At 40.0% G+C, this 24,995-nt stretch overlaps 1 protein-coding gene across 1 annotated transcript in view; it reads right to left on the bottom strand.

The window, feature by feature from the left end:
• ARID4B (AT-rich interaction domain 4B) overlaps window positions 1-24,995 on the bottom strand; it is a 197,785-nt gene that overhangs the window by 76,389 nt on the left and 96,401 nt on the right. Inside the window, exons 4-10 of the mRNA XM_068231813.1 lie at window positions 22,350-22,415; window positions 19,749-19,839; window positions 15,102-15,181; window positions 12,879-12,970; window positions 6,064-6,202; window positions 4,808-4,887; window positions 1,694-1,767 (exon numbers count right to left, since the gene is read on the bottom strand). Coding sequence (XP_068087914.1) covers window positions 1,694-1,767; window positions 4,808-4,887; window positions 6,064-6,202; window positions 12,879-12,970; window positions 15,102-15,181; window positions 19,749-19,839; window positions 22,350-22,415 — 622 coding nt within the window. The remainder of the gene's footprint in view (window positions 1-1,693; window positions 1,768-4,807; window positions 4,888-6,063; window positions 6,203-12,878; window positions 12,971-15,101; window positions 15,182-19,748; window positions 19,840-22,349; window positions 22,416-24,995) is intronic.

The following is a 24,995-nucleotide window of genomic DNA, read 5'->3' as shown; positions in this document are numbered from 1 at the left end:
GATAGATTTCTGATGATGTTCCTGGGATCACTCCTCCATCTTAGGAATCACCATCCAAAGCGCTCCTACAACTGTTGGGACCACTTTGGCCTTGACTTGCTATATCTCCTGTAGTTCCTCTTTAAGCTCTGGTATATCTACAGTATCATGATCAGTGCCTCAGTCTTGGAGATTAGCCTTTTCCAGCCATTGGTAGCTAGTTTGAATGACTGACATTGGTTGTGAAATGCTATCAATGGCATATCCCATGCAGTGTCTAGTCTTACTATGGCACTTCCTCTGCTTGGTCAACTCAACTGGGGGAGTGTGGGTGTCTTTGTCTTCTACCATGAAGTTCAGTTAATTATCCAATACCTGGTCTTTACCACTGGATCGATGTAGATTTGGGAGGGTTCAGCCATTGCACCATAAATATGTTGCTATACATATTGCCAGCTACTTAGTTGTGATGTTCAATGTAAGCTATTCTTGTCTGTATCTTACACTCTGCTAGAATCTGAAGGAAAGCCCCTGGGTTCTCTCCACACAGGCCATGTTGGATCCTGTCTAGAGCAGTAGATACCTGCTTCTATGGATCTGATGCTTAGTGCCTGTTCTTGTCTAGCTCTTGATATTCTTGACCTGCAGTTGAATGACAGTTACTGCTCTGTGCACTGTTATTTTTCTCTTTTTTTCATTTGTTTATCCAATAATGTTTGGTTTCTGCTGTTTTCTCTGCGAACACTGCATTGTTGCTGGCTATGCTGATGCTGTGTTGTTGCATTGCAGTTACAGGTACTCTTTGAATGGTTCTTTGATTAACAGAACATAGATCTGTTTGGGTTCAGTTTCCTTAGTATATCTCCCTAGTCTGGTAGACTTTGTTGAAAGAGCTTGCCTAATAGCTCCCTATAGTTTCAGATGAAGTCAGGGCCTTGCCTTAATCTCCACACCTTTTTGTAGTTCTCCCGGCCGACTGACTTTCTTTCCTAGTTGCCATGATTTTAAACTCTCCAACCTGTCTTTCCAGAGGGGCTATGCATGGATATTCCTTTTTCTCCTGTAGCCAAGCATAATCAGAATTGTGGATCCAATAGAGTGTACCAGTCCAACTGTTTGGTTATGGCTTATCCACTGACCCCTGTTACTCTGTCTAAAAGGATGTCTGCAGCTAGCTTATCCATGTTGTATGCCTCACATCAATAGTGCTTTTTAAAGATGGGATGGTACTGAATTTCCAGTTTCAGATATTAGCTGCACATCCAGGTATTCTTCCTGTGTCTGATGTACTGTTTAAAGCAGGGGTAGGGAACCTTGGCTCTCCAGCTGTGATAAAACTACAAATCCCAGAATGCATTTGCCTTTATTAATCATGAGTGTGGCTGTCAGACTCCTGCAATGCATTGTGGTACTTGTAGTTCCTTAACAACTGGAGAGCCAACGTTCCCTACCCCTAGTTTAAAGTAAGAATATCTTTCTCTTCATTGTATTGCAGCTTAGGTTAACTAGCCTTTTCTCGATTAGTATGGATTAGACTTCTGTCCATTCATATTACCCTCATCTTTCATATCCTCTCTCATTAGGTCTACGGTTGCAGCACTCAATTCCAGGTTTTATTGTCTTGTACTGTCTGGTACATGTAGCAGAAATATACATACATGTACAGTATATATTTGCCTCTCCCCCAAAAAAGAATGAAAGAAACTGCGCTTACCTGGCTTTAAGATGCAGTCCGCTTTAGAGGACATTTCACCAAAATCTCGAACACATGTTTTCACCACAGAAAAGCTGTAAAATCAAGAACAACTTCAGTGTGCAATTCCTGATGAATACCGTACAGCATTTATGCTGTATTCACTCTTAATCTTATACATTTGGTAGTGCTTCCGCTTGGAATTTTCACCATTTGAGAAACACAACATGCTTAAAGAGGAGCTGTCAGCCATACTATCTCAGGAAACAAAAACAAATATATAAGTAGATAAATACTTGCTCTACTTACATAACATATATATTGCACTGTCCATGTTATGATTCCTGTGAATTTTATAAAGGAAAAGTAGAGAATCCTATTCTAGACAGTTTCCATATTTACTGTGGCTATTTTGAAGCCAGTCATTATGTAATATGCGCCCTTAGTCTCCTCTGCCTGATTTGCCTGCATTTCACTATAGAAAGTGCATTGTTTCAGCCTGAGAAATTTTGGCCAATCAGAGAGGAACAGAGGTGTGGGAGGGGAAAACAGGAGGGAAAGAGGCTTCAGCCAATCAGGCTGCATTAGTTAAGTCTGAGGGGAAGTAGGGAAGCAAAAAATGACAACCCAGCATGCCCTGCAACTTCTCTTTTGTGTACCAAATTTTCTGTGTACCAATTAAGAGTCAGGTAAACTGGGGAATGATAATTTATCAACAAGGAAAGTAATAGGGATTTTAACGTTTGGATTGCCTGATTAGCATCCTTATTACTTGTTTACCAGATAAAAATAAAGAATTGATTTTTGATGTTATGTCCGACAGTTACTCTTTAAAATGTCAGACAAAATACTGTTTATTACAGCACTAGTTGTAAAAAAATGTGTTGCCTACATAAACAAGCATCCTCCTGGAACAGTACACGTTGGAAGTAAATTGGAAAAGTCATTTCCAGCTTTTTACATCACGATCTGATAATTTTTCCCATTCATGTCCGGTCTCTCTTCACATTGTCAGTGACTAGAAGACTAACAAACTATAACATACAGCAACTGTTTTCAAATTTTTCATACTGACTGGTTATTAATCTTTCCTTTTAATAATAGTTATTACAAGTTTTCAGCAAGCATACAAAAAGCTGCATGTGCAAGGAACACTTGCCTTTTACAATCATAAATCGTTAAGGACTACATTGCTTGTCTTATAACAACATACAAGTCTGTCACCCCAATCAAATAAAATAAGCACTATTCAACATTTTTGCTAATGAGACAAACCATGGTCTCTTCTGGATTGAAGCCAGTACAATGCCCTCTTAAGATACATCTTCATAGTCTCCATTGTTTTTAGATGGGTAGAGTTAACTGTAGTGGTATTTCAGTAGTCCATATTCTATAGCCAAGTTGAAGGAAACAATTGCTAAAGATTTGGATCCGCAGTATCATATCTTATAAAAAAAATAGTTTAAAATATATAATAAATAAATATATTCAGAAAATATTTTTTTTCTTAGAGCCTTTCATAAAAATGGATCACAATATATAAAAGCCATGTGTAAAATGACAGGGCTTAAAGGAAACCTAAAGCCTAGTTTTCTGTAGCCGCCCTGTGCTCTCGCCGGTCCTCAACGATCCTCCATTCCCCTGCCACAGATTAGTTTCGGTTTCGCCGACCACTGCGCCTGCGTGGCCCTGGCCATGGGTATCCTTGTTTACGTTCCTGTTTACAATAGGGTCCTGCGCCTGAGCTGCTCCAGATTGATAACAGGATTGATTTTGTGCAGTACTGATCTGAAAATTGCTCCCGTTATTCATTGGGAGGAAATCAGACATGTCGAAAATTATCATCTCGACAGGAAACTGCAGTGTGTATCTAGCATAAAATAAAGTGGTCTATCGGTAAGTGAACTCAACTCCCTTAATACCCGGGGATGTATGCAATCTGGGCCAGGTGCCTTATAAATCGTGATCAACTGTGCCTTCACACCTTCCTGTGTTAGAGAAATCATGCTGTGGTAGACGGGGAACAACCCAGAGCTTTATTATGAGAAATACTGTAGGCATCACCTTGGTAAAGACAGATTCAAAGCTTGCATATAAAAGCTCAGCTTTAGCTTGGTCTTTCATATTCAGTTTCCATAACTGATCTTTTAAAAGTCCTATATTCTCAGCATTCTTCGTTTTTGAATGTATGGAATTGTAAAACATTCTTGGATTTAACTTTGTGTCACTAGCAACTTTTTTTTTAAGCTTTCAGTTTTGCAAGTCTGATTACATTTTTACAATTGCCTTATATGTTATTTCTTTAATGCAGATGCAGTGCCATTCTGCTTTAGGGCCCTAAACGCACTCCTTTAAAATCTACTTTATCAGTGTGGATAAGCCCCCTCCACTTTTTAGCCTTTTAGCCATCCTCCCAATGTGCCACCATAGCACCCCCAGCAGGTGGATGCACAGTGCTTCATTTAATTATTACGCAGCGCTGCGGGGTGCTGGAGGGGATCAAAGTTTCACTTTGATCCACATGGGGGACACCATGCAGGACTAGTGACGGCGCTTACATAATAGTTATATTACGTGGCACAGTAGTGGAGGATAGGGATGGAAGCCATTAAAAAGGGGCTGTTAGTGTGCAGGATTTTATCTGCCAGCTGCTCCTTCTAGCTGCAGTTTTCCTATGTTGGACATAGTCTGACATTGCACCTATGGAGGAAAAGGCCAGACACAGTCCGACATAGGATTGTATAGGGTTAAGGCAGTGCTAGAAAATAATGGTGGGCACACAAAATATTGGCATTTTGACATTTTTCACTTAGGGGTTGACTGGTGTCACTTTAGTTGCCAATGGTTTGGACATGAATTGCTTTTTTTATGATGGAAGTTAATTAAAATCATATTTGCTTCTTTAAGGAAATCTTGTCCATTGTATTTTGTTTCAAATATTTACACACACACACACACACACACACACACACACACACACACACACACACACACACACACACACACACACACACACACACACACACACACACACACACACACACACACACACACACACACACACACACACACACACACACACACACTTTTGTGTTTTACCAATTCCTGATTGTAAATAAAGTAACTATTACTTACAACTTTCCATCTTTAAATGAGCGCACAAAAATGAAATCTTTCTTCACAGCTATATCATCACAGCAGCCGGAAGACACGACCTGTTGAGTAAAAACACATTTGTTTGTCATTACTATAAACTTTTAATTCTTACAGCCGAAAGTTAATTATAAGCGTGTGGTACATATTCTAAATTGAAGCAACTAGGACAAATATATTTCAGTGTCACCTTAAATCTTTCCTAGAATACCATTCACTCAGACTGAAATTGTTATGGATTATTATTATTATTTAGTATTTATATAGCGCTGACATATTACGCAGCACTGTACAGTGTATATATATATATCTTGTCACTATCTGTCCCTCAAAGGAGCTCACAATCTAATCCCTACCATTGCCATATGTCTATATTATGTAGTGTAAGCACTGTAGTCTAGGGCCAATTTTTTTTTTTTTTTTTTTTTTTTTAGGCGGAGCCAATTAACTTATCCGTATGTTTTTGGAATGTGGGAGGAAACCCACGCAGACACAGAGAGAACATACAAACTCTTTGCAGATAGTGCCCTGGCTGGGATTCGAACCAGGGACCCAGCGCTGCAAGGCGAGAGAGCTAACCACTACGCCACCGTGCTGCCCCATCTGAGCAATATGCATGGAACATCGCTACAATTTTAGCTTACATGTTAAGCTATGGGTCAATCTTCAAAATTTGATGTAAACAAACTCTACAGGAAAGAAAAAAAAAGGTTTACTTTCATTTGTTCATCTCTATTTTACAGACTCATGTAGCAATTACAACATTTCTACAGTGCTCTACAGAGAACACTGAACCAGTCACGTACTGTCCCTCAAAGAGGGTCACAGTCTCATAAACCTACTGCATTCTACAAATATTTCTTAGGAAAAGCTAATTAACCAGTTGCTACATTCTTGGGATACAGACATAAGAGGAAAACAGAGTAGCGGTTGACAACCTATGTGAACAGTAGAAGAATCTAAAAGCTCTACACAGACTGTCCAATTGGAGCGACTTAAGCCTATATACCTAATAACCACCTTAAATGGGCAGGGGTCGGGCAGGGGAAAGACTGGGTTTTCCATGAGACAGAAGTCTCTGGAGCTGAGCAGGCAGCCCACCAATAACACTCTCAAAGTGAGAGCGTTGCTTCTGAAATAAGATGTGTATATTTTTTATTTTAAATTGTGGTTTAACTGCAAATGGTGCATTTAAATTCACAGTGCTCTAAAACTCAATTTGAGAATTAAAATCTTACCAATGCTGGAATCCAAGCAGGTTTCTTTTTGTCTCCATTGTTCAAGGAAACACAGACAACTTTACCCAGTAGTTCATCCCCACTTTTTTCTTCATCATCATCTTCATCACTGGAAGATGTGGAGGATTCTTCCTCTGGACTGTAAACATGAAAATATATTTACTGCAATGTAAACAAAATAGGAAATCCAGAGATGCTGCTAGCATGCTAGAAAATCAGTGGTACTCTTGGTGCATCTAGGAGCAACAAATGGTGTACACTGTACCTTATCAGTTGTGGTTTAAGTGCTTAAAGTGGATCCGAGATGAACTTTTATACATTGCATAATTGTGTTCCTTACATATAGGTAATAGGGCATTCCTCAAGCCAAATACTTTTTTGTTTTTGTTTTAATACTCTAATTCCCTATAAACTAAACAAGTCTCGCCCACAGCCTTTCAGAGAGCCTTGACACTGTAGCAAGGGCTCATGGGAGCATAGTCTGGGCAGGAGGAAGAGGAGGTTACTAGCCAGAGATTTCAGAGGCAGAGGGGAGGAGAGAGGAGGAGAGAGGAGGGAGCTGAGGGGTGGAGATGCATTTGCAGATTACCTGTGTAATGATGACAAACAGAACATGGCCGCTCTCATTGTATCACAGGGATGAATCATCTTAAACTGTTGAAGCTGTATGCAGCCAGATTTGCTGTGTAAACTATCGAAACTTTTGATAAGATATATAGACAACTTACTTGTTATAGTTAGTTTTTCATCTCAGATCCGCTTTAATACTGCCCGAGTTAAGCCTATATTCTGTAGCCAAAATAATCATACAGTATTTTACTTAGACACTAGATAAGACTTGTGATTTCAAAAGCCAATGTAAAGCTATGTGCGATTTTCAGAAAATCACATCCCTCAAGTGGGATCACACACATAGCATTACACAAGCTTTTCAAATAACAAGTGCTAAGAAAAGCGCTGCTAGTGGGTCCCAGGGCTCACTTTGTTCCTTTCTATCTTATCTGTATGTGTTTATACACTCCCAGAGGTTCGTGCCCGCCAGATTCCCACAAGTAGCCCCGCCCCCTTGCAGAAAAGCACCATGGTGCCTTTTCTATCAGATAGAGAAAGTACCACGGCCATCTTCTGCAAGGGGTCGGGGCTATGTGTCAGAAAGCCGTCTGACGGCGCTCTGGGAATGATTAAAGAGGTCTGAAACTCAGCAATTCTTCTTTGCTCTAAAAGATTATTTACAGCCTTAACCCAACTACCAGCAACAAAAATGTTAAGCTAAACAGCATTCAAACAGTTAACACAGCACTTCATTCTGCAGTGGAAGCTTGTGATCTGAACTTTTAGCTTGTGATCCGAGGTGATAACATTGTATCAATAGAGGAATGCAAACAACTGATAATTCATTACAGCTAGCAATCGCTGAAACTGAACTACACAGAGCTGACAAGCAGACACATATGAGAAATGTATCACTATATAGCTGCTGTATTTATATCAACCACTTGAGGACCACTGGTTTATACCCCACTAGTGACCAGGCGATTTTTTAAAATTTAGCACTGCGCAGCTTTAACGATTTATTGCACAGTCATACAAATTACCACCAAAATGAATTTTACTTCCTTTTCTTGCAACTAATGAAGGATTTTTTGGGTGGTCTCTCATTGCTGCTGTGATTTTTTTTTATTCAATTTTTTTAAAGTTTTTTTTAATTAAAAAATCCTTCCCCCCCTAAATTGGCCCTGACTTTGCTCCGTGCATACAATTCCACTCTCATCGGCATCAGGGATTAGATTGTGAGCCAGAGGGACAGCTAAGTGACAGGACTGACCCCTGTACAGCGCTGGGCTAAATTGCATTGCTGTACAATTGTTTATTATCTTTTTTTTTTTTTTTTCCAACAATGCAGCCTGCCAGCTCCGGCAAGCTGCAAACTGATCCCTGCTTTGTGTCTTTGTAGGAAATGGGTGCGCATGCACACGCTCGTTCCCTGCTAATCCCCGCCTCCAAGACTTGACACCAATCGGCGTTAGGCAGTCTTGGCGGTGCCACCTTCCTACCGCCAATCGCTGTGAGGCGGTTTGGAAAAGGTTAAAATCTATGAATAAAATGGAATGGCAGCTTTCAGAGCAGACAAACTGCCCTTTGGGACCTTGAAATTTGTAAACAGGCAATATTACTTGTGCACAAAAGCAAATATGGTAACTGAATGGGTAATAAAAAGTAGGAAAACACATTTTTATTTGAATGTTATGTCAGAGTTTTATTACACTTTAAGAAGGAAAAGTCCTAGCAAGTATTTATAACTGTACATGAGAAGCTGACCCATTGAATATTCAATTTAGAATGCATAAGTGCACAATCCCAGTCATCACTGCAGTGTAATAGAAGGGAGGGAGATGTTCAGCGTTGCTTTCTTTACATGAACTGTAAAGGCCGCACACCATACAATATTTTATATCTCTCTTAAATTCAAAAATTACAATACTTTAATTGGCTGTAACATTTTTTTCCCAAATAATGAAAAAATAAATTATTGAAAACTCTACAGAAAAGAAAATTGATTGGGTCTATTCATCAAGAAATCAACCTTTTTTTGTTGGAATTGCCATAAACTCATGGGTCATTTTATAGTACTGTATTAGGTTTAGGAAAAAAATATCTTGTGTGGCTACATTTAGGTGGATGGGAAGGGGAGATTTCTCCACCCACAACTGTCAAATAAGTTACTCAAGGCAGAACAGCAGGCTGCAGGTGACACTTGCATGGTGCTGCCTCTGACAACCAGCAAAACAAAGTGCTTACATTTACTCTATAAATTTGATCTGAACATATTTAGATTAAATTGTGACAGAAGTCCTTCAATAGATCGGTGTAGTTACACCTGGGGCATTTTCATCTAATTCTTGGCATTCCAGTTATGCTGTGTGAAAGGCTACAGCCTGTCAAGCTTAGAAATAGTCCTCATCCAGCTCTTATCAAAACAGGACTTTGGTGGGTTCCTGTAGATTGCTAAAATGTTAAAGGGACCCAAATAGTGGCAAATCCTCCTCCTCCACGTAAGCAATGCCTAACCCAACCTCTGCATTAGTGTACAGCATACCAGGAACTCCAGTAAAAATTATGATTGTAGAAGCACCATTTGATAAACAGTGCAGTACAACGGGTACTTTAATTAAATGACTATAACAACACCTGTATGCTACAATAAAAAGGACCAAATTAACCAAAAGTCAGTCATAAAGTTACTATGCAACAAAATGGCACAAAAGCGAAGCAGTTTCAATTATGTTCTCTAAGTATAGGCATAAAGAGTTTAAAAAGTGGCTTTTGCATCACATCACATCAGCTGTTATACAACACAGCAGACAATTACTTCAAAATCACACTTCAGTCACGATGGAAAAGTGCTTTTCATACCAATTAAAACATCACCCACAATGCTCATTTCAAAATTTCACACATTATTGAAAACCTTCATATTACTGAAATGAATTATAAAATACCCAATTACAATACAAACTGCGCCAAATATATATTTATACTTCATTTATAATAGAAGGCAAACTAATCTTTGTACATACTTTATCAGAGTCTGCATATAATGAAACTTTATATAAGTCCCATGAAGTAAGGTAAATCTGTGAAAACATTATATAAACATTATATACATTCCTGTCTTATTGCTTCATGCACGACTTCATTATAATTTTTCTTCTGCTTAAATTGGCCTTTTTCATTTGCTTCTGGAATGAGCCTTCAGCCAAAGTTGTAAATTGTATTTACCTGCCCATTTAAGCTTCAGTAAGCTATTCCCATTAGCCAATTGACACCATCTATAGAAAGAAGCAGCACACCCTGAGATAGCTCACCTAGCCACAGTCAAGAAGAAGGAACCAGGGCTGTGGAGTCAGAAGTAATTTTGGGTATCCGGAGTCATTGATTTATAAACTGAGAGGTAGGATAATTTTTCACACAGCCATGGATGGAATGCCACACCAACAAAGCAGTAGTGTGCACATTACCTGACAGTGTGATCATCAAGAAAATAAAAGCAAAATGATACCTGACCCAAACACAAGAATGATAACTAGGGTAAGCACAAAGGTATGTTAGGACTGCAGGTACATACATTTGTGCGTTATTTCCCCTCCACCCCGACCAGACGAGACAACGGTGCTAGTATGCATATTTTCACTGAATCTGTTTAGGTCAGCTGTCCTTTAGTTGACGTTATTTGGGGTAAGTTCATGTACTTACAAGAAATGGAAAAGAATTTACAGCTGAGGAAAAAAAAATATAGACTCACAGACTCACCATGCATGGAACCTAGCATGCGCACAATCGCAGGAATATTGTCATCATAAACACTATGCCAATACATAATCAAAGAGGCATCACTCAGTAGGTATGGAAAAAAAAAGTATAAACAGCAATCTTTATTCCAAATGGGAATTAAACCAAGCTAAAACCATCTAAAATCATAGTGGAGCACTCAATTATACACACACACTCGGTACCATTGACATGCAATCAGGGTGGAGGAGCAGAGGGAGAATGGGATTCGTTGAAATAGGTGTAGACCGGTTCCCTGCCACGCACATCCTCTTGAAGTTCACAGAGGGTTGGTTGTAATGCGTAGGTGGGTGGGGTCACTCCCTGTGACATTGTGGAGCGCTCCTACTGTCCTGACCACTGTGGTTTGAACAAGCCAGCGTGTACGCCAAGTAAGCCAGCTAAGTTCCTGGTTTGTGACCCGGACAACCGGCCAAGACGTGCACAGTTTTTGCATCCAGTAGACTTGAGTATACTGAGTGTATGCTTGAGTGTGTGTGGCTTAGGCTATGGTGATTAGCTTCTAAGCACCCCACTTTGATTTTTGATGGTTTTAGTTTGGTTTAATATCGAATTAGAATAAAGTTCTGTTTATACTTTTCACATACCTATTGAGTGATGTTGCCTTTTTAATTATGTAAAAGAATTTACAGGCCAAACAAACATTTAGCTTTCCTTTAAGTTCCTACAGCAGCACTTCTTGAGATTTTAAAGAGCTGAATAGGGATGGGTAATCACAGCGATTTTCTACTTGAAGCAGCAAAAAACTAAATTCCAGGACTTTCTAACACAGATAGAACTGAGATCTCTAACCAATTGCAGCAGTGAGAGCTTATCTCTGACCATTTGTAGCTTTGGAGGCATTCCAACATAATTAAAAATAATTAACCAGGTTAAGTGATGAAGGCAATTCTATCAGTAGTTGTGAAAATAGAAAATGTCAGGATACTCCTTATAATCTCAGGTGAGCAGCTTTAGGTTAACTTACTGTTGCTATCTCTCATATGTAAGTGCAAGTAATTATGTCAGTGAAAGATCATACTCACACTGATGTAGAAAACTCGGAGGTGATAAGGAACTTATCAATTTATGCTTCTTTATTTTTATAAAGTCTTAAAATCTTTGCTATAGCGTTAAATCTATTTAAGCCAAAATAGATTCTCTTGTAATCACAGTTCATGAGAGATTCTAAAGCTGGCCACTAACGGTCCAATTTCTAGCGAAAAATCGTTCGAGCGATCAGAAATTCTGATCGGATTGGTTGTAAATAATCTCTATTGGTGGACACAATTGATTATGAACAAGTGAAAAAAATGTCGCCCGAATGAATTTTCGTTGAATGAAAATTTGGATTTTCTTGGTGGTCGTGATAGATAGGAAGCAATGATTGGTTAGTTGATGGTGTAGTGAACGATTTTTCGTCCGATCAGAATTTCTGATTGCTCGAACGATTTTTCGCTAGAAATTGGACCATTAGTGGCCACCTTTAGGCTAACCTAATCCAGGCACCTGCTATAGCTTGTATTCTGCAAATTTTACATCATTTTAATTTTCTACTGTATCTGGTTTTGAAAAAGCCATAACCTTGATACTTACACATCAGCTCATTACACAAACCTGGTTCATAGTTACATAGTTAGTTGGGTTGAAAAGAAGACATACGTCTATCGTTCAACCAGAGAACATGGTACAACACTAGCCTGCGCCCTTGCATATCTCAGCTGACCTAGAGGAAGACGAAAAACCCTTACAAGATTGGACCAATTAGCCTAATAGGGAAAGAAAATACCTTTCCGACTACAGATGGCAATAGCCATGGATGTCCTTCAATGCAAGAAGCATCAAACCCCCTTCAAACACAGATCTAGATTTGTCATTCCGATTAATAAATTCCACATTTTAACCACTTACTGTAAAGAACTCTTTCCTAAATAGATGACAAAAATGTTTTTTCCCCCATGCTCAGATCAACCATATACAGCACTTACAAAGGTGTAAACACATTAATTCAAAAGTAAAGCAGATATCTCAACAATTTCATCAAGTTTCATCTGTAAAATAAAAGATTTCTAATGGTTTGCTCTGAGGATATGATCCACTATTGGTCCAGTTTCCTGTGCAACAGCCTTTGTAAGGGCTTGTTCACATTAGGAGCGATTTCGTTTTGTTTTTTTAAAACGCTGGCGATTAAAAAAAAAAAAATGCTTAAAAGCCCTTGTGCAATGTTTGCCAATGTGAGTATTCTCACATAAGCAATGAGCTTGCTTTCCAATCGCAAACGCGCCTCCTGCACCATTTCCAGAGCGTTTGCAATTCAATACAAAGTATAGCAAAATTGCTAAGTGCTTGAAAAAGAGCTAAGTGCTAACCAAATCGCTCAACGCTTGCGATTTATAATGTGAACTAGGCCTAAAGGAGTATTTTAGCTCAGGAATAGTAAAATATATGTTCCAAATACAATTAAATTTACAAAGTGCTGCACTCACATGTGATTTGATCTTCTTCCTCGATTGTTCTTTTTCCCTATTACAGGGGTTCCAAAATGTTCAGGATTCGTAAGAGGAAGCTGGTCCAATGTCTGTAAAGGAAGAGCATCACATCAAATTCCATTACAACATAGGCATTTTTCTATAAGGTACAAATAGTTCTCAAAGTAAACTTGCCATTTCCTTCATAAATAATAAATAAATAAATAAAAAAAAATGAAAGAAAAGAAAAAGATTGTGTTGGGCTTGCAAATTAACCAAAATGCTTCTGCTGTTTTAGGCAAAAGCCCCACCCCTTTCCCTATTTCTAGTTGCGGCTCAATGAATTGTGTGACTCTCCTCGGAGCTACAGCTATCAGCAACATTTCCTCAAAATGGAGTATGCTGTCAGGTTTGCTTTAACCAACTGACGACTACAGGTTGAAAAAATAATAATTTCTCTGTTTTCAGCCATTACAGTTTTTTAAAAAAATGTGCTACTGTTAAAGCGGACCTAAACTCAGAACCTCCTCTCTGCTGTAAAAGATACGCAACAGCATAATAACTTTGTTACAGCTGATACAAATCCTATAATAAATTGGTAGTGTTTCTACTTCCTGCTTTCATGGAAACAGAGATATTGTTAACATCTTGTGCGCTCAAATGAGCTTATTTGCTATCTTTGTCATGGCAGTCAGGTGACACGGGGAGAGATCAAATTACAACTTTAGACACAGATATGAGAGAATAAGACAGGCTAAACTTTCTAAATACATACAGGGTGCATTTCTCTATGTTTTCCTTCTGTCCGTGCAAGAGTTCATGTCCAATTTAATAAAACCAACACATTTTATTTGCCCATTTGTCCCGGTTATTAAGTTTAAATTATGTCCCTAGTATAATGTATAGCGACAAGAAGACTACATGGGAAAAATAAATTGCCTGCATTTGTAAAATTAAAAAATGCTTTGAGATGCTTTAGTAAATCAGGCCATTTGTGCACATAGTAAGTTACAATAAACACAGAATAACGTTTCAGTTTTGTACAGGACAAGAACTATTGTACGTAGATCTGGACTTGTATGTATGCATTCTGATGCCATATTTGAAACCGTAAAGTAAACATCTTCAATCAATTAAGTACATTCCCATACGCTAGTTTATAGTTTTCCTATGAATAAGCAGTGGCACACAGAAGAAAAGAGTCAGGGCTGGAACCCACTAGAGTGATTTTTTGAGCGTTTATGCAGTTTTTCAAAACGCTGGCAATTTCCCTAAACGCTCAGCTAATGTTAATGGATGGGCCAATTTCCACTGGAGCGATTGTGATTACTAAAATCGCAAACGCAGGACATGTAGCATTTTTGAGCGTTAGCGTTTCTGCAGTATAAAGTATATAAACGTTGGTGTAATAGCTCGTCAAAACCTACCAACAGAGCAGTTTGCTAGCGTTTTAAAATTACTGAACATTGTAAAAAAATGAAGATTAATTTAAGGAACCAATCATAATTAAACTCGCTAATCGGTACACAATCGATGGCAAAAAGTTTACACATTTTAAAATCGCCACCAAAATCACCAGAAAACGCTCATGAAATCGCTTACAAAATGCTCATTAAAAACGCGGGCGTTTGCAATAGCGATTTGTAGTGGGTTCCAGGCCTAAAGCTGTGTACATATGCTAGATCACGAGAACCCAGCGTGTATACAGCAGCTCTAAACTCCCCTCAATCAGGATCAGCCTGGTGGATCTATTCAACCGAACGCAAGACGAGGGCATTGTCCCCCCCATTCACCCAGCTGCTCAGTGACATCACATGCCCGCTGCTCCCCGTTTTTAGTAGCTAACCATAACGCACACATTTTTATATAATATGTATTATATACATATATACATACATAAACACACACACACTCCCACACACACTCCTAGACCGGGTCACCAGAGCTTTTTGAACAGACCTAGTACAATTCTAAATAGCTATAAATATTCCATTTTATAGAGGGAGAGAAAATCCGCAAGGATTTAACTAACCTTTCGAAATGCTTGTATCTGCAAATATATTTATTTAGCCAATAAAAAATACAGCCTAATACAGTTCTCCTTCCTTCTGTTCATTGTAAACTTGCCTGGATACAGATTTCTTATACTACTAGCGGTCTGCATGTGCTGTGAATTTCTCTGTCAACTCCCTCTGCAGACAAAGTCGAAGGAATGCTTGAAGGGCATTAGAATACACTCACCTGACTTTCTGCAAAATGTCTTTCCCCCTTAAGGCAGAGCGAGGATCTTCTTAACGTTTTCTCATCTCCATCATCAAACACTGTAGCACAAAAATAATATTAGTAATCATGATCATTCAATCATTCATTTGAAGTTTTATTTCTGCCAGGTATATAAAGTTATAAGCTAAAGTGGGAATCAAGCCAAATAGTTTTCATTGCAATATTCTTTTAAACGGGAGAGGTTAGAAAAGATGTATGGGTATCACTGCAGTGTGTGGCAGCACATTTTCTAGCCTTTCTGTGGTGTCACCATTGACAAAGTAAGGAAATCTATTATACAAAAAAAAAATCTAAAATCAGACTTTTATTAGATAATGAAGAAAATGTTTGACCTCCCCGGCATTCTGATGGATTTCTGTGCAAAAAGGGGTTCAATTTAATTTTGTTGAAATTGTTGCCTTTAATTTACCAAAATTTGTCAAGCTAGGGTCTAGTATACATTTTGAGTGTAATAAAAGTTTCAAACACAAAAAGCATGTAAAAAAATAAATGTAATTGCCCTTCCCCTGCCAGGCCACAATTTCCCCGTTTGTCAGCTATTTGGCAGAAAATGTGCAGTTTTTCACATCCTTTTTTTTTGCATTAAAATTTACATTCGTCCTACTTATCCCTTTCTTTCCTTTCCTTAATTCCTACTCTTCCCTGTTCTACAGGAAATGCAAAAAAGGGACAAAAAAAATTCACCATTTCTTTAAATTAAAAAAAAAAAAAGGAAAGAAAAAGAATCCCTATTCTACAAAAAAAACAAAAACAAAAAAAAAAACAATTTAGGTTTTATGGGAAACCCCACTGCACAAGACCCATTTTAGAAAATACCTACCGGTAATTCTGCAGTAAAAGAACACCTTTCCCTATTTTTGAGGAAACAAACCCATATAGGAAACAAATAATTCTGCATCCTTCTCTATTCTACAGGAAACACAATCCCTTTGACTATTCTACTAAAGGAATACAAAACCTTTCCAAGTTTCACAAGAAACGCAAAACCCTTCCAACCCTTCCCTGTTCCCTTTTCTTCAACAAACACTTCCACCCTCTCTTTTACAAGAAACCCCAAACCCTTCCCTGTTTCACCAGATACACAAAACCCTTATCTGCTCTGCAAAACACAAAACCCTTCCCCCTGTTCTAGTAAACACAAACCCATTCCTTGTTCCACAAAATAAAAGCATACCCGCTCCACAACAACCAAGCACAAAAACTCTGCACTGTTCTATGAAACATAAAACCCTTACCTGCACTACAAACACAAACCCTTTCCTGTTCCACAAGAAAAAAAACCTTACCTGTAGAACCATCTCAACCTTCCCTCTCCTCTTCTACAAGGAACCCAAACCCTTCCATGTTATACAAGAAACACAAAACCCATCCATGTCTTTTAACAAACACAAACCTGTCCCTGTACTACAAAAAAAATCTAAAACTCTTCCACTATTGTAGAACAAACACAAACCAGTTACACTAACAAAAAACACAACCCCCTTAGTTTATTAAAGGAGACACCACTATTCCCTATGTAGAACAAACAAAGCCACAAAACCTAAAAGGACCTAAAGTGCATCCTCCTGTACAGAACACAAAAATATTTGCAGATTCTTCCTTCATCTACAAGAAGCACAAAACCACACCCGTTAAAACAATATACTCTTGCCATTACAACAAACAAAAGGCTCTTCCATATCCAACAAAAGTTTCCCCTATTATATAAGAAAAACAAAACTCTGAATTCTACAGAAAAAAAATGCCCTATTATATATGTTACGGCCAGAACCCAAAGTGTGGCCACTTCTAGTTCTGGCCGGCCACTTCGGGTTCTGGCCGGCCAATGTGCGAAGTGGCGGAAGCGCAGCGGCCAATGTTAGAAATGGAATGTTTCCTTTTATTATTAATGTAGTTTTCCGGCCGTCTCTGCCCAAATGTAGCAAAACAGTTAGTTAATTTAATTAAATGAAGCTGGCGGCAATGTAGAAGGATGAAGCGGCTTCCGCTCCGCCTCCTCTCCTCCGCCCCTGCCTCTCTCTCCTCCCCGATACTGGCAGCGGGGGACATGCGTGTCCCCCCAGAGTCGTTCGTCGCGGCAGGCAATCCTGTCGTTCGTCCCTGCAGAGCGGGTGCTGGCAGAAGCAATGTCTGCAGCCTCCCCGCTCTGTTTTCCTGCCGCCACGAACGACTCTCGGGGACACGCGTGTCCCTGCCGGCTGCCCGAAGAAGAGAGAGAGAGGCAGGGGCGGAGGAGAGGAGGCGGAGCCGCCAGCTTCATTTAATTAAATTAACTAACTGTTTTGCTACATTTGGCCGGAAAACTACATTATATCTGTGCTTATTCAGTCTTGTGTCGCTGTTAGCAATCGCCATCTCTGGCGATTGCCTTCTCTCTTGTTCTTCATGGTTGTGTATGCACTGTCGCGGGTTGGCGACTAGATTGGTGCACACACATACCCTCTGTTGTTTTGCTCTCTCTCCTTCAGGGCTATCTTGCCCTGCGTTTCTTCACCTCGTGCAATTCCTGTCTTGCGTCTGTGGCAGGGCAGAGGAGCTGTTCCTCTGCACTCCACAGCTCTACCTGCCGACAGGAATTTCCCTCTACAGGTGCATTGCACCTTTTGCTGGGTTCCCTCAAATTACACGCTTGTGGAGGATTTCCGCAGTGTCGATCACGGAGAGAATTCCACAATCGTTACAGTCTTCCGCTCAAAATGCTCTGGTTAATTTTATTTTTACAGCTACAAAAATAACAATAGCTGCTTCCTGGAACTCCACAACTCTGTCCTTTGACTGGGTTTAGTTTTTGAAAAACTAAAGGCCAGATTAATAGACAGCATGAAAAAATGTGATAAAACATGGACTCCACTTTTAAACTATATGTTATATATAGGGTCAGAGGTGAAATCCCAACTCAGGCACTATTAACCTGGGCTAATGTGTTTAGTTCACAACTTCTTCATCTTGTGGAGGAATGAGTAAGCCCCCTGCTCTCATGCTCTTCTCTTTTCTACCTTTCATTACTTCTTCTTTCTTCTTCTCTCTACTCATCTTTATATTCATGAATCGTAAATCCAACTAGGTACATTATTGCATATGTCACTATTGGCGTCATACCCTCAGGAAACCGTCCCTCTTTATTGATTGTTTTAGTACAGTTAAATCTTCTCTTGACTGAGATGAAGATCCTGTCTCGCTGGAAACAGGACCTCATAAGCCCCCAGATGCGTTCATGTGATGACAGCCCTGCCCAACCATATTTGGTCCTGTGCATGGGCAGTTGCTGTTTTCCCAAACTGTGTTGTTAAGCTCTTTAATACAATGGCCCTCTGCTACTGAATTATTTCATTATGAGGAGACCACTATATGATTATCAACTCCCTGGTTTATGATAATTATCTTTCACAGGTTCCTAAGCCTTCAGGGTTCCTATTGCTATGCTAATACCAACATAATATATAATGTATTTGCACTATTTTTCTGTTTGGATATGATGTTGTATTATAACATTCACTATCTTGGTTATTGATTTTGTTCTTGTTTATGATAAAACTAATACAAATTATTGAAAACGAAAATGAAACAGTCTAAAAATTGGCTAGAATTCAAACATAAAATTAACTAGATAGGATTTAAAGCACACCTGAACTGGGAGGGAAATGAAGCCTGGCATGCATATTTTCTTTTAAACAATACCAGTTGCATGGCTGTCCTGCTGCTCCTGTGTCCAATACATTTAGCTATAGTCCATGAACAAGCATGAAGATCAGATGTTTCTGATTGAAGTCTGACTGGATTAGTTGCATTCTTATGTCAGGTTTGTGACACACACTACTGCCAGAGAACTGCCATATTTGTTTCTTCTTAAACAATATATGGGGGTTAAGATGCTATCTATCGATCATATAGTATGATGTAGGATTCGTTCACTCTCCAATCAATTTCTGATCGGTGGAGATTGATCAGTTTGGCATATAGGGCCATAATCTACCAGTGTATGGTTAGATCCATACAGTTACATAGTTATTTGGGTTGAAAAAAGACATACGTCCATCGAGTTCAACCAGAAAAAGTACAACACTAGCCTGCACCCTCACATATCCCTGTTGATCCGGAGGAAGGTGAAAAAACCCTTATAAGACATGATCCAATTAACCCCAAAAGGGAAAAAATCCTTCTCGACTCTAGATGGCAATTAGATAAAATGCCTGGATCAACACCACTTGGCATTACCTAGTAATTGTAGCCATGGATGTCTTTCAACGCAAGGAAAGTATCTAAGCCCCCTTAAAAGCAGATATAGAATTTGCCATAAATGCTTCCTGTGGTAATACATTCCACATCTTAATCACTCTTACTGTAAATAACCCTTTCCCAAATAAATGGCTAAAACTTTTTTTCTCCATGTGCAAATCATGTCCCCTAGTCCTTTGCAAAACCCTAGGGACAAAAAGATCATCTGCTAAGCTTTTCTATTGCCAAAAACTTCACATTACAGCTATTTCATTTCTTGAACACCAATCTCTTTGTACATCATGTGTTCCTGAAGTGCTATATGTGGCTAAAAATTAGGATATTAAAAATAGCTGACAAAACAGATATTCCAACAGATATTTTTCTTACCAACAGTGTACCAGCTTGCATCAGTTAACTTATTGATAACAGCTTCATGGTAAGTTCCATCTGGACTTTTTATTTCTACTACTGCTCCAACCTGTAAAAAAACAAAAAACAAACATATATACTATGTATATGCTTAGCCTCTCCATCTTAAAGAACACCTGAACTGAGAGGGATATGGAGGTTGCCACTTTTTTTTTGCCTTTTAAAGGGACCCTGAGCTCAGGCTAAACGCAATTTGGATTTACCTGGGGCTTCCTCCAGCCCCCATAGCCCGTGAGGTCCCCCAGCATACTGGTTCCTCTCCCGGTCCTGCTGGTGGCTCTGTTAAATCGGCGACATACCACTACTATGCTGACGATACCCAATTATATCTTTCCTTCAAGCCTGGTGTGACAGACCCAACTCTAACTATAAACGCCTGCTTATGTGAACTACAGCAATGGATGAGTGACAACTGGCTGAGACTAAATGCAGATAAAACTGAAGTCCTGATCAGAGGGCAGTGCATGACAACAAAACAACTACACTTGCAGTCTTCACCACTGGGAATAGGAGGCACAGTTGTACACAGCTCTGAACATGTGCGTAGCCTGGGAGTTCTAATTGATGGGGATTTAAACGTCAGAATCCACATCTCTGCTGTGGTGAAATCATCCTACTTTCACCTGAAGAATATCGCAAAAATGAAGCACCTCATGCCCCCAGAAGATCTACCAACCTTAGTCCATGCCTTCATTACATCCTGACTGGACTACTGTAATGCTCTCTACACCAGCCTTCCAAAAAAGGACTTGTACCGCCTACAGCCGATACTGAATAATGCTGACAATAACCAACAAACCCAGTCACTGCCACAAAACCCCAGTCCTACATTCCCTTCATTGGCTACCTATAAAATGGAGGGTCCTATTCAAGACTACAGAAGAAATGCTACAGCTGCGTAGCAATACCAGCGATCTCAGATCCACAGGTTCTAATCTTGTCATACCCAGAGTCCACCGAGTAACTTTTGGTCCCACAGCCTTCAGTCATGCTGCTCCTACCTTATGGAACTCCTTACCTCAGCAGATCAGAACAGCTCCATCCCTGGACGTGTTTAAATCCAGACTGAAAACCCACCTGTTCAGTTTGGCATTTGCAGAAATATAATTTTTGTTGTTGTGTGAATACTTTATCCTACTACCAACTACTGAATCTGAGAGAGCCTAAGTGCTTGGAGTCCTATGGGAGAAAAGCGCTATAGAAATGTTATTGTTATTGTTGACTGAAGTCGCCCGGGACTGGGAGAGGAGCCAGGATGACGCCGGGGGACCTGGCACGCTACTGGGGGCTGGAGGTAGCCCCAGGTAAGTCCAAATTGCTGTTTTTGCTCGAGCTCAGGGTCCCTTTAAACAAATACCAGTTACCTGGATGTCCTGCTGATGCTCTGCCTGTAAAAAGATTAGCCATAAACCCTGAACAAGCATGTAGAGCAGAGGTTTCTGACTGAAGTCCGCCTTAATCATGGGCAAGCTGCATGCTTGTTTCAGGTGTGTGATCCAGATATTACTGAAGCCAAAGAGATAAGCAGGACTGCCAGACAACTGGTAATGTTCTCAAATAAATATGGCAGCCTCCACCTTTCTCTTAGTTCAGGTGTCGTTTAAGAACAGATTAATCCAATTTTACATAGTGTATCAAGTATATCTGACTCCTGCCAAGATGGCCAAAGTTAGGGAGGACTTCTTTTTTCAGAATGCCCCAAATGCCACAGCCCAAACATGTCTCTTGTACATAGGTTATGGTCCTACCTGCCAAGAGTAAATGGCTGAAAACAAGCTGTGCTCTTCCAGCATGACAAAAGTTGTGTTTTACTTACCTTTGCCTTCTTCCAGCCCCCCATCTATCAGGTCCCTTGCAGTCCTCACTGTTGTGTCGTTGTGCCCCCAACTTGAGTCCGTGATTTACTCCGTCACGGACTACTGCACATGCACGGTTGTAGGTTTTATGAACTACCCATGTGTTGAACGCTGCTGGCAATGGGAGCCCAATCGAGAAGACATGAGCAGCCGGGACAGCACTTGCAGTGACAGTGGCACAATGTAGGGGCCCGGGAGGATAGCAAGGGACCAGATAAGACTGCAGGGGGGCTGGAAGAAGCCCCGAGATTTCCTTTAAAATAAGCCATCATAACTCTAAAATTCACTTTGCTATGAATATGTGTATGACAGTAGTTTATGTGATTCCAGCATGTTAGGTATACAAAATGTGTGCTGGGGTGGTTTTTACCATGGACAGCATGGCTGATTAGTTTCATCTGGATTATGTTGGGAAGATGTGTGTCTCAGAAAGCCAGAGTGTGCTAAAAAGCTCAAAGACTGCAGTACTAAAACTGCTGTGGGGAATCATTTCTGTGGACTGCTGCAGTACACTTCACCCAAAGACAGGATTCCTCTCTGGATACCTGCCTTATAAAAAGTACATGAGATATGTAAAAAGCTTAGTAGAGATGCAAATCATTTCAAGTTGATGCAAATTGTGGTATATTTTATGAAAATATATGCAGCTTGTATACATACCAGACAAATCAAAAGCAGATACATATATGTAAAAAAAAATTACCTTTAATGGACCTTTGACATGGTCATCCTGTACCTCTGCAGTTGTTGCATCTCTTCGAAAGGTTACCTGTAAGACATGAATTCTTTAATAATGCATAGGTGTGTCACAAAGCAATATCATATTAACCTTTTTTTTTTCTATTACAACAAAATGTTGCATAAAAACACACAAAAAACAAAACAAATGTGGTGTCCCAATGTATAGTACTAGTAGACCCAAGCCCGTTTAAAAATGGGCTCTAGGTCTGTATTTTAACAGCTGCCACTCATGCGCGCACCCGTTCACCCGCGCACACGCCCGTCTGGCTAACTTGCCCCGTCCTCCTGTCTCAACGGCTGTCCGGGTCCGTGCTGCGCACATGCGCAGTAGCAAAAAGCACGGACCCAAGGACACATAGACAGCAGTTCAGCACAAACACTTGTGTTTTATTATAGAGGATGATGATTGTGCAACTGTTTGGAGACACTTGTGGAAAAAATGCAGCTAAGTAATGCTTTCAGAAATACAGTTGTACGAGCAGTTTTTATCAACAACGTACAAAGTGCATGAACGGCAAAAAAATAAATAAATCAATATTTGATATTACCACACTTTCCCTGTAAAACAGCATCAACTCTCCCTCGCATGCTTATACAGTGGAGGAAATAATTATTTGACCCCTCACTGATTTTGTAAGTTTGTCCAGTGACAAAGAAATGAAAAGTCTCAGAACAGTATCATTTCAATGGTAGGTTTATTTTAACAGTGGCAGATAGCACATCAAAAGGAAAATCGAAAAAATAACCTTAAATAAAAGATAGCAACTGATCTGCATTTCATTGAGTGAAATAAGTTTTTGAACCCCTACCAACCATTAAGAGTTCTGGCTCCCACAGAGTGGTTAGACACTTCTACTCAATTAGTCACCCTCATTAAGGACACCTGTCTTAACTAGTCACCTGTATAAAAGACACCTGTCCACAGAATCAATCAATCAAGCAGACTCCAAACTCTCCAACATGGGAAAGACCAAAGAGCTGTCCAAGGATGTCAGAGACAAAATTGTAGACCTGCACAAGGCTGGAATGGGCTACAAAACCATTAGCAAGAAGCTGGGAGAGAAGGTGACAACTGTTGGTGCGTTTGTTCGAAAATGGAAGGAGCACAAAATGACCATCAATCAACCTCGCTCTGGGGCTCCACGCAAGATCTCACCTCGTGGAGTGTCAATGGTTCTGAGAAAGTGGAAAAAGCATCCTAGAACTACACGGGAGGAGTTAGTGAATGACCTCAAATTAGCAGGGACCACAGTCACCAAGAAAACCATTGGAAACACATTACACCGCAATGGATTAAAATCCTGCAGGGCTCGCAAGGTCCCCCTGCTCAAGAAGGCACATGTGCAGGCCCGTCTGAAGTTTGCCAATGAACACCTGAATGATTCTGTGAGTGACTGGGAGAAGGTGCTGTGGTCTGATGAGACCAAAATAGAGCTCTTTGGCATTAACTCAACTCGCTGTGTTTGGAGGAAGAAAAATGCTGCCTATGACCCCCAAAACACCGTCCCCACCGTCAAGCATGGGGGTGGAAACATTTTGCTTTGGGGGTGTTTTTCTGCTAAGGGCACAGGACAACTTAATCGCATTAACAGGAAAATGGACGGAGCCATGTATCGTGAAATCCTGAACGACAACCTCCTTCCCTCTGCCAGGAAACTGAAAATGGGTCGTGGATGGGTGTTCCAGCACGACAATGACCCAAAACATACAGCAAAGGCAACAAGTGGAGTGGCTCAAGAAGAAGCACATTAAGGTCATGGAGTGGCCTAGTCAGTCTCCGGACCTTAATCCAATAGAAAACCTATGGAGGGAGCTCAAGCTCAGAGTTGCACAGAGACAGCCTCGAAACCTTAGGGATTTAGAGATGATCTGCAAAGAGGAGTGGACCAACATTCCTCCTAAAATGTGTGCAAACTTGGTCATCAATTACAAGAAACGTTTGACCTCTGTGCTTGCAAACAAGGGTTTTTCCACTAAGTATTAAGTCTTTTATTGTTAGAGGGTTCAAAAACTTATTTTACTCAATGAAATGCAAATCAGCTGCTATCTTTTATTTAAGGTTATTTTTTCGATTTTACTTTTGATGTGCTATCTGCCACTGTTAAAATAAACCTACCATTGAAATGATACTGTTCTGAGACTTTTCATTACTTTGTCATTGGACAAACTTACAAACTCAGTGAGGGGTCAAATAATTATTTCCTCCACTGTATGTAAACAGTTAAAGATTCTGTAGACATTTTCTAGTACAAGAGTAAAGAGGACGTATATTTTTATAGCTCAGCTTCCCATGCGATTGTGCACAGTGAACCCTGGAGACGGCATTGCCATATGACAGCTGACATCCCCTAGCTGGGATCAGGATCCACTCTCATTGGCTCCCGATTACGTAATCCCGACTGATTCTTCACTAAGGACTCTTTCACATTACATAACCCATGCACCAACCCAATTTCGTGCACGCATTATGACCTATGGCGTGACATTGGTAAGTTCCGGTTCGATGCTGATCAGCGACGTTAGTTCTAATTTACCCGATGGGGAAATGCTTGCAGCGGACAATTAAAAGATCCCAAAAGTGTTACAATGTAACGCTCTGGAATGCTTT

The sequence above is a fragment of the Hyperolius riggenbachi genome, chromosome 4 (genome assembly GCF_040937935.1).
Source record: "Hyperolius riggenbachi isolate aHypRig1 chromosome 4, aHypRig1.pri, whole genome shotgun sequence".
NCBI classification, from domain to species: Eukaryota; Metazoa; Chordata; class Amphibia; order Anura; family Hyperoliidae; genus Hyperolius; species Hyperolius riggenbachi.
The sequence above is the reverse complement of the archived record's forward strand: the minus strand, read 5'-3'. Positions and strand labels throughout refer to the sequence as shown.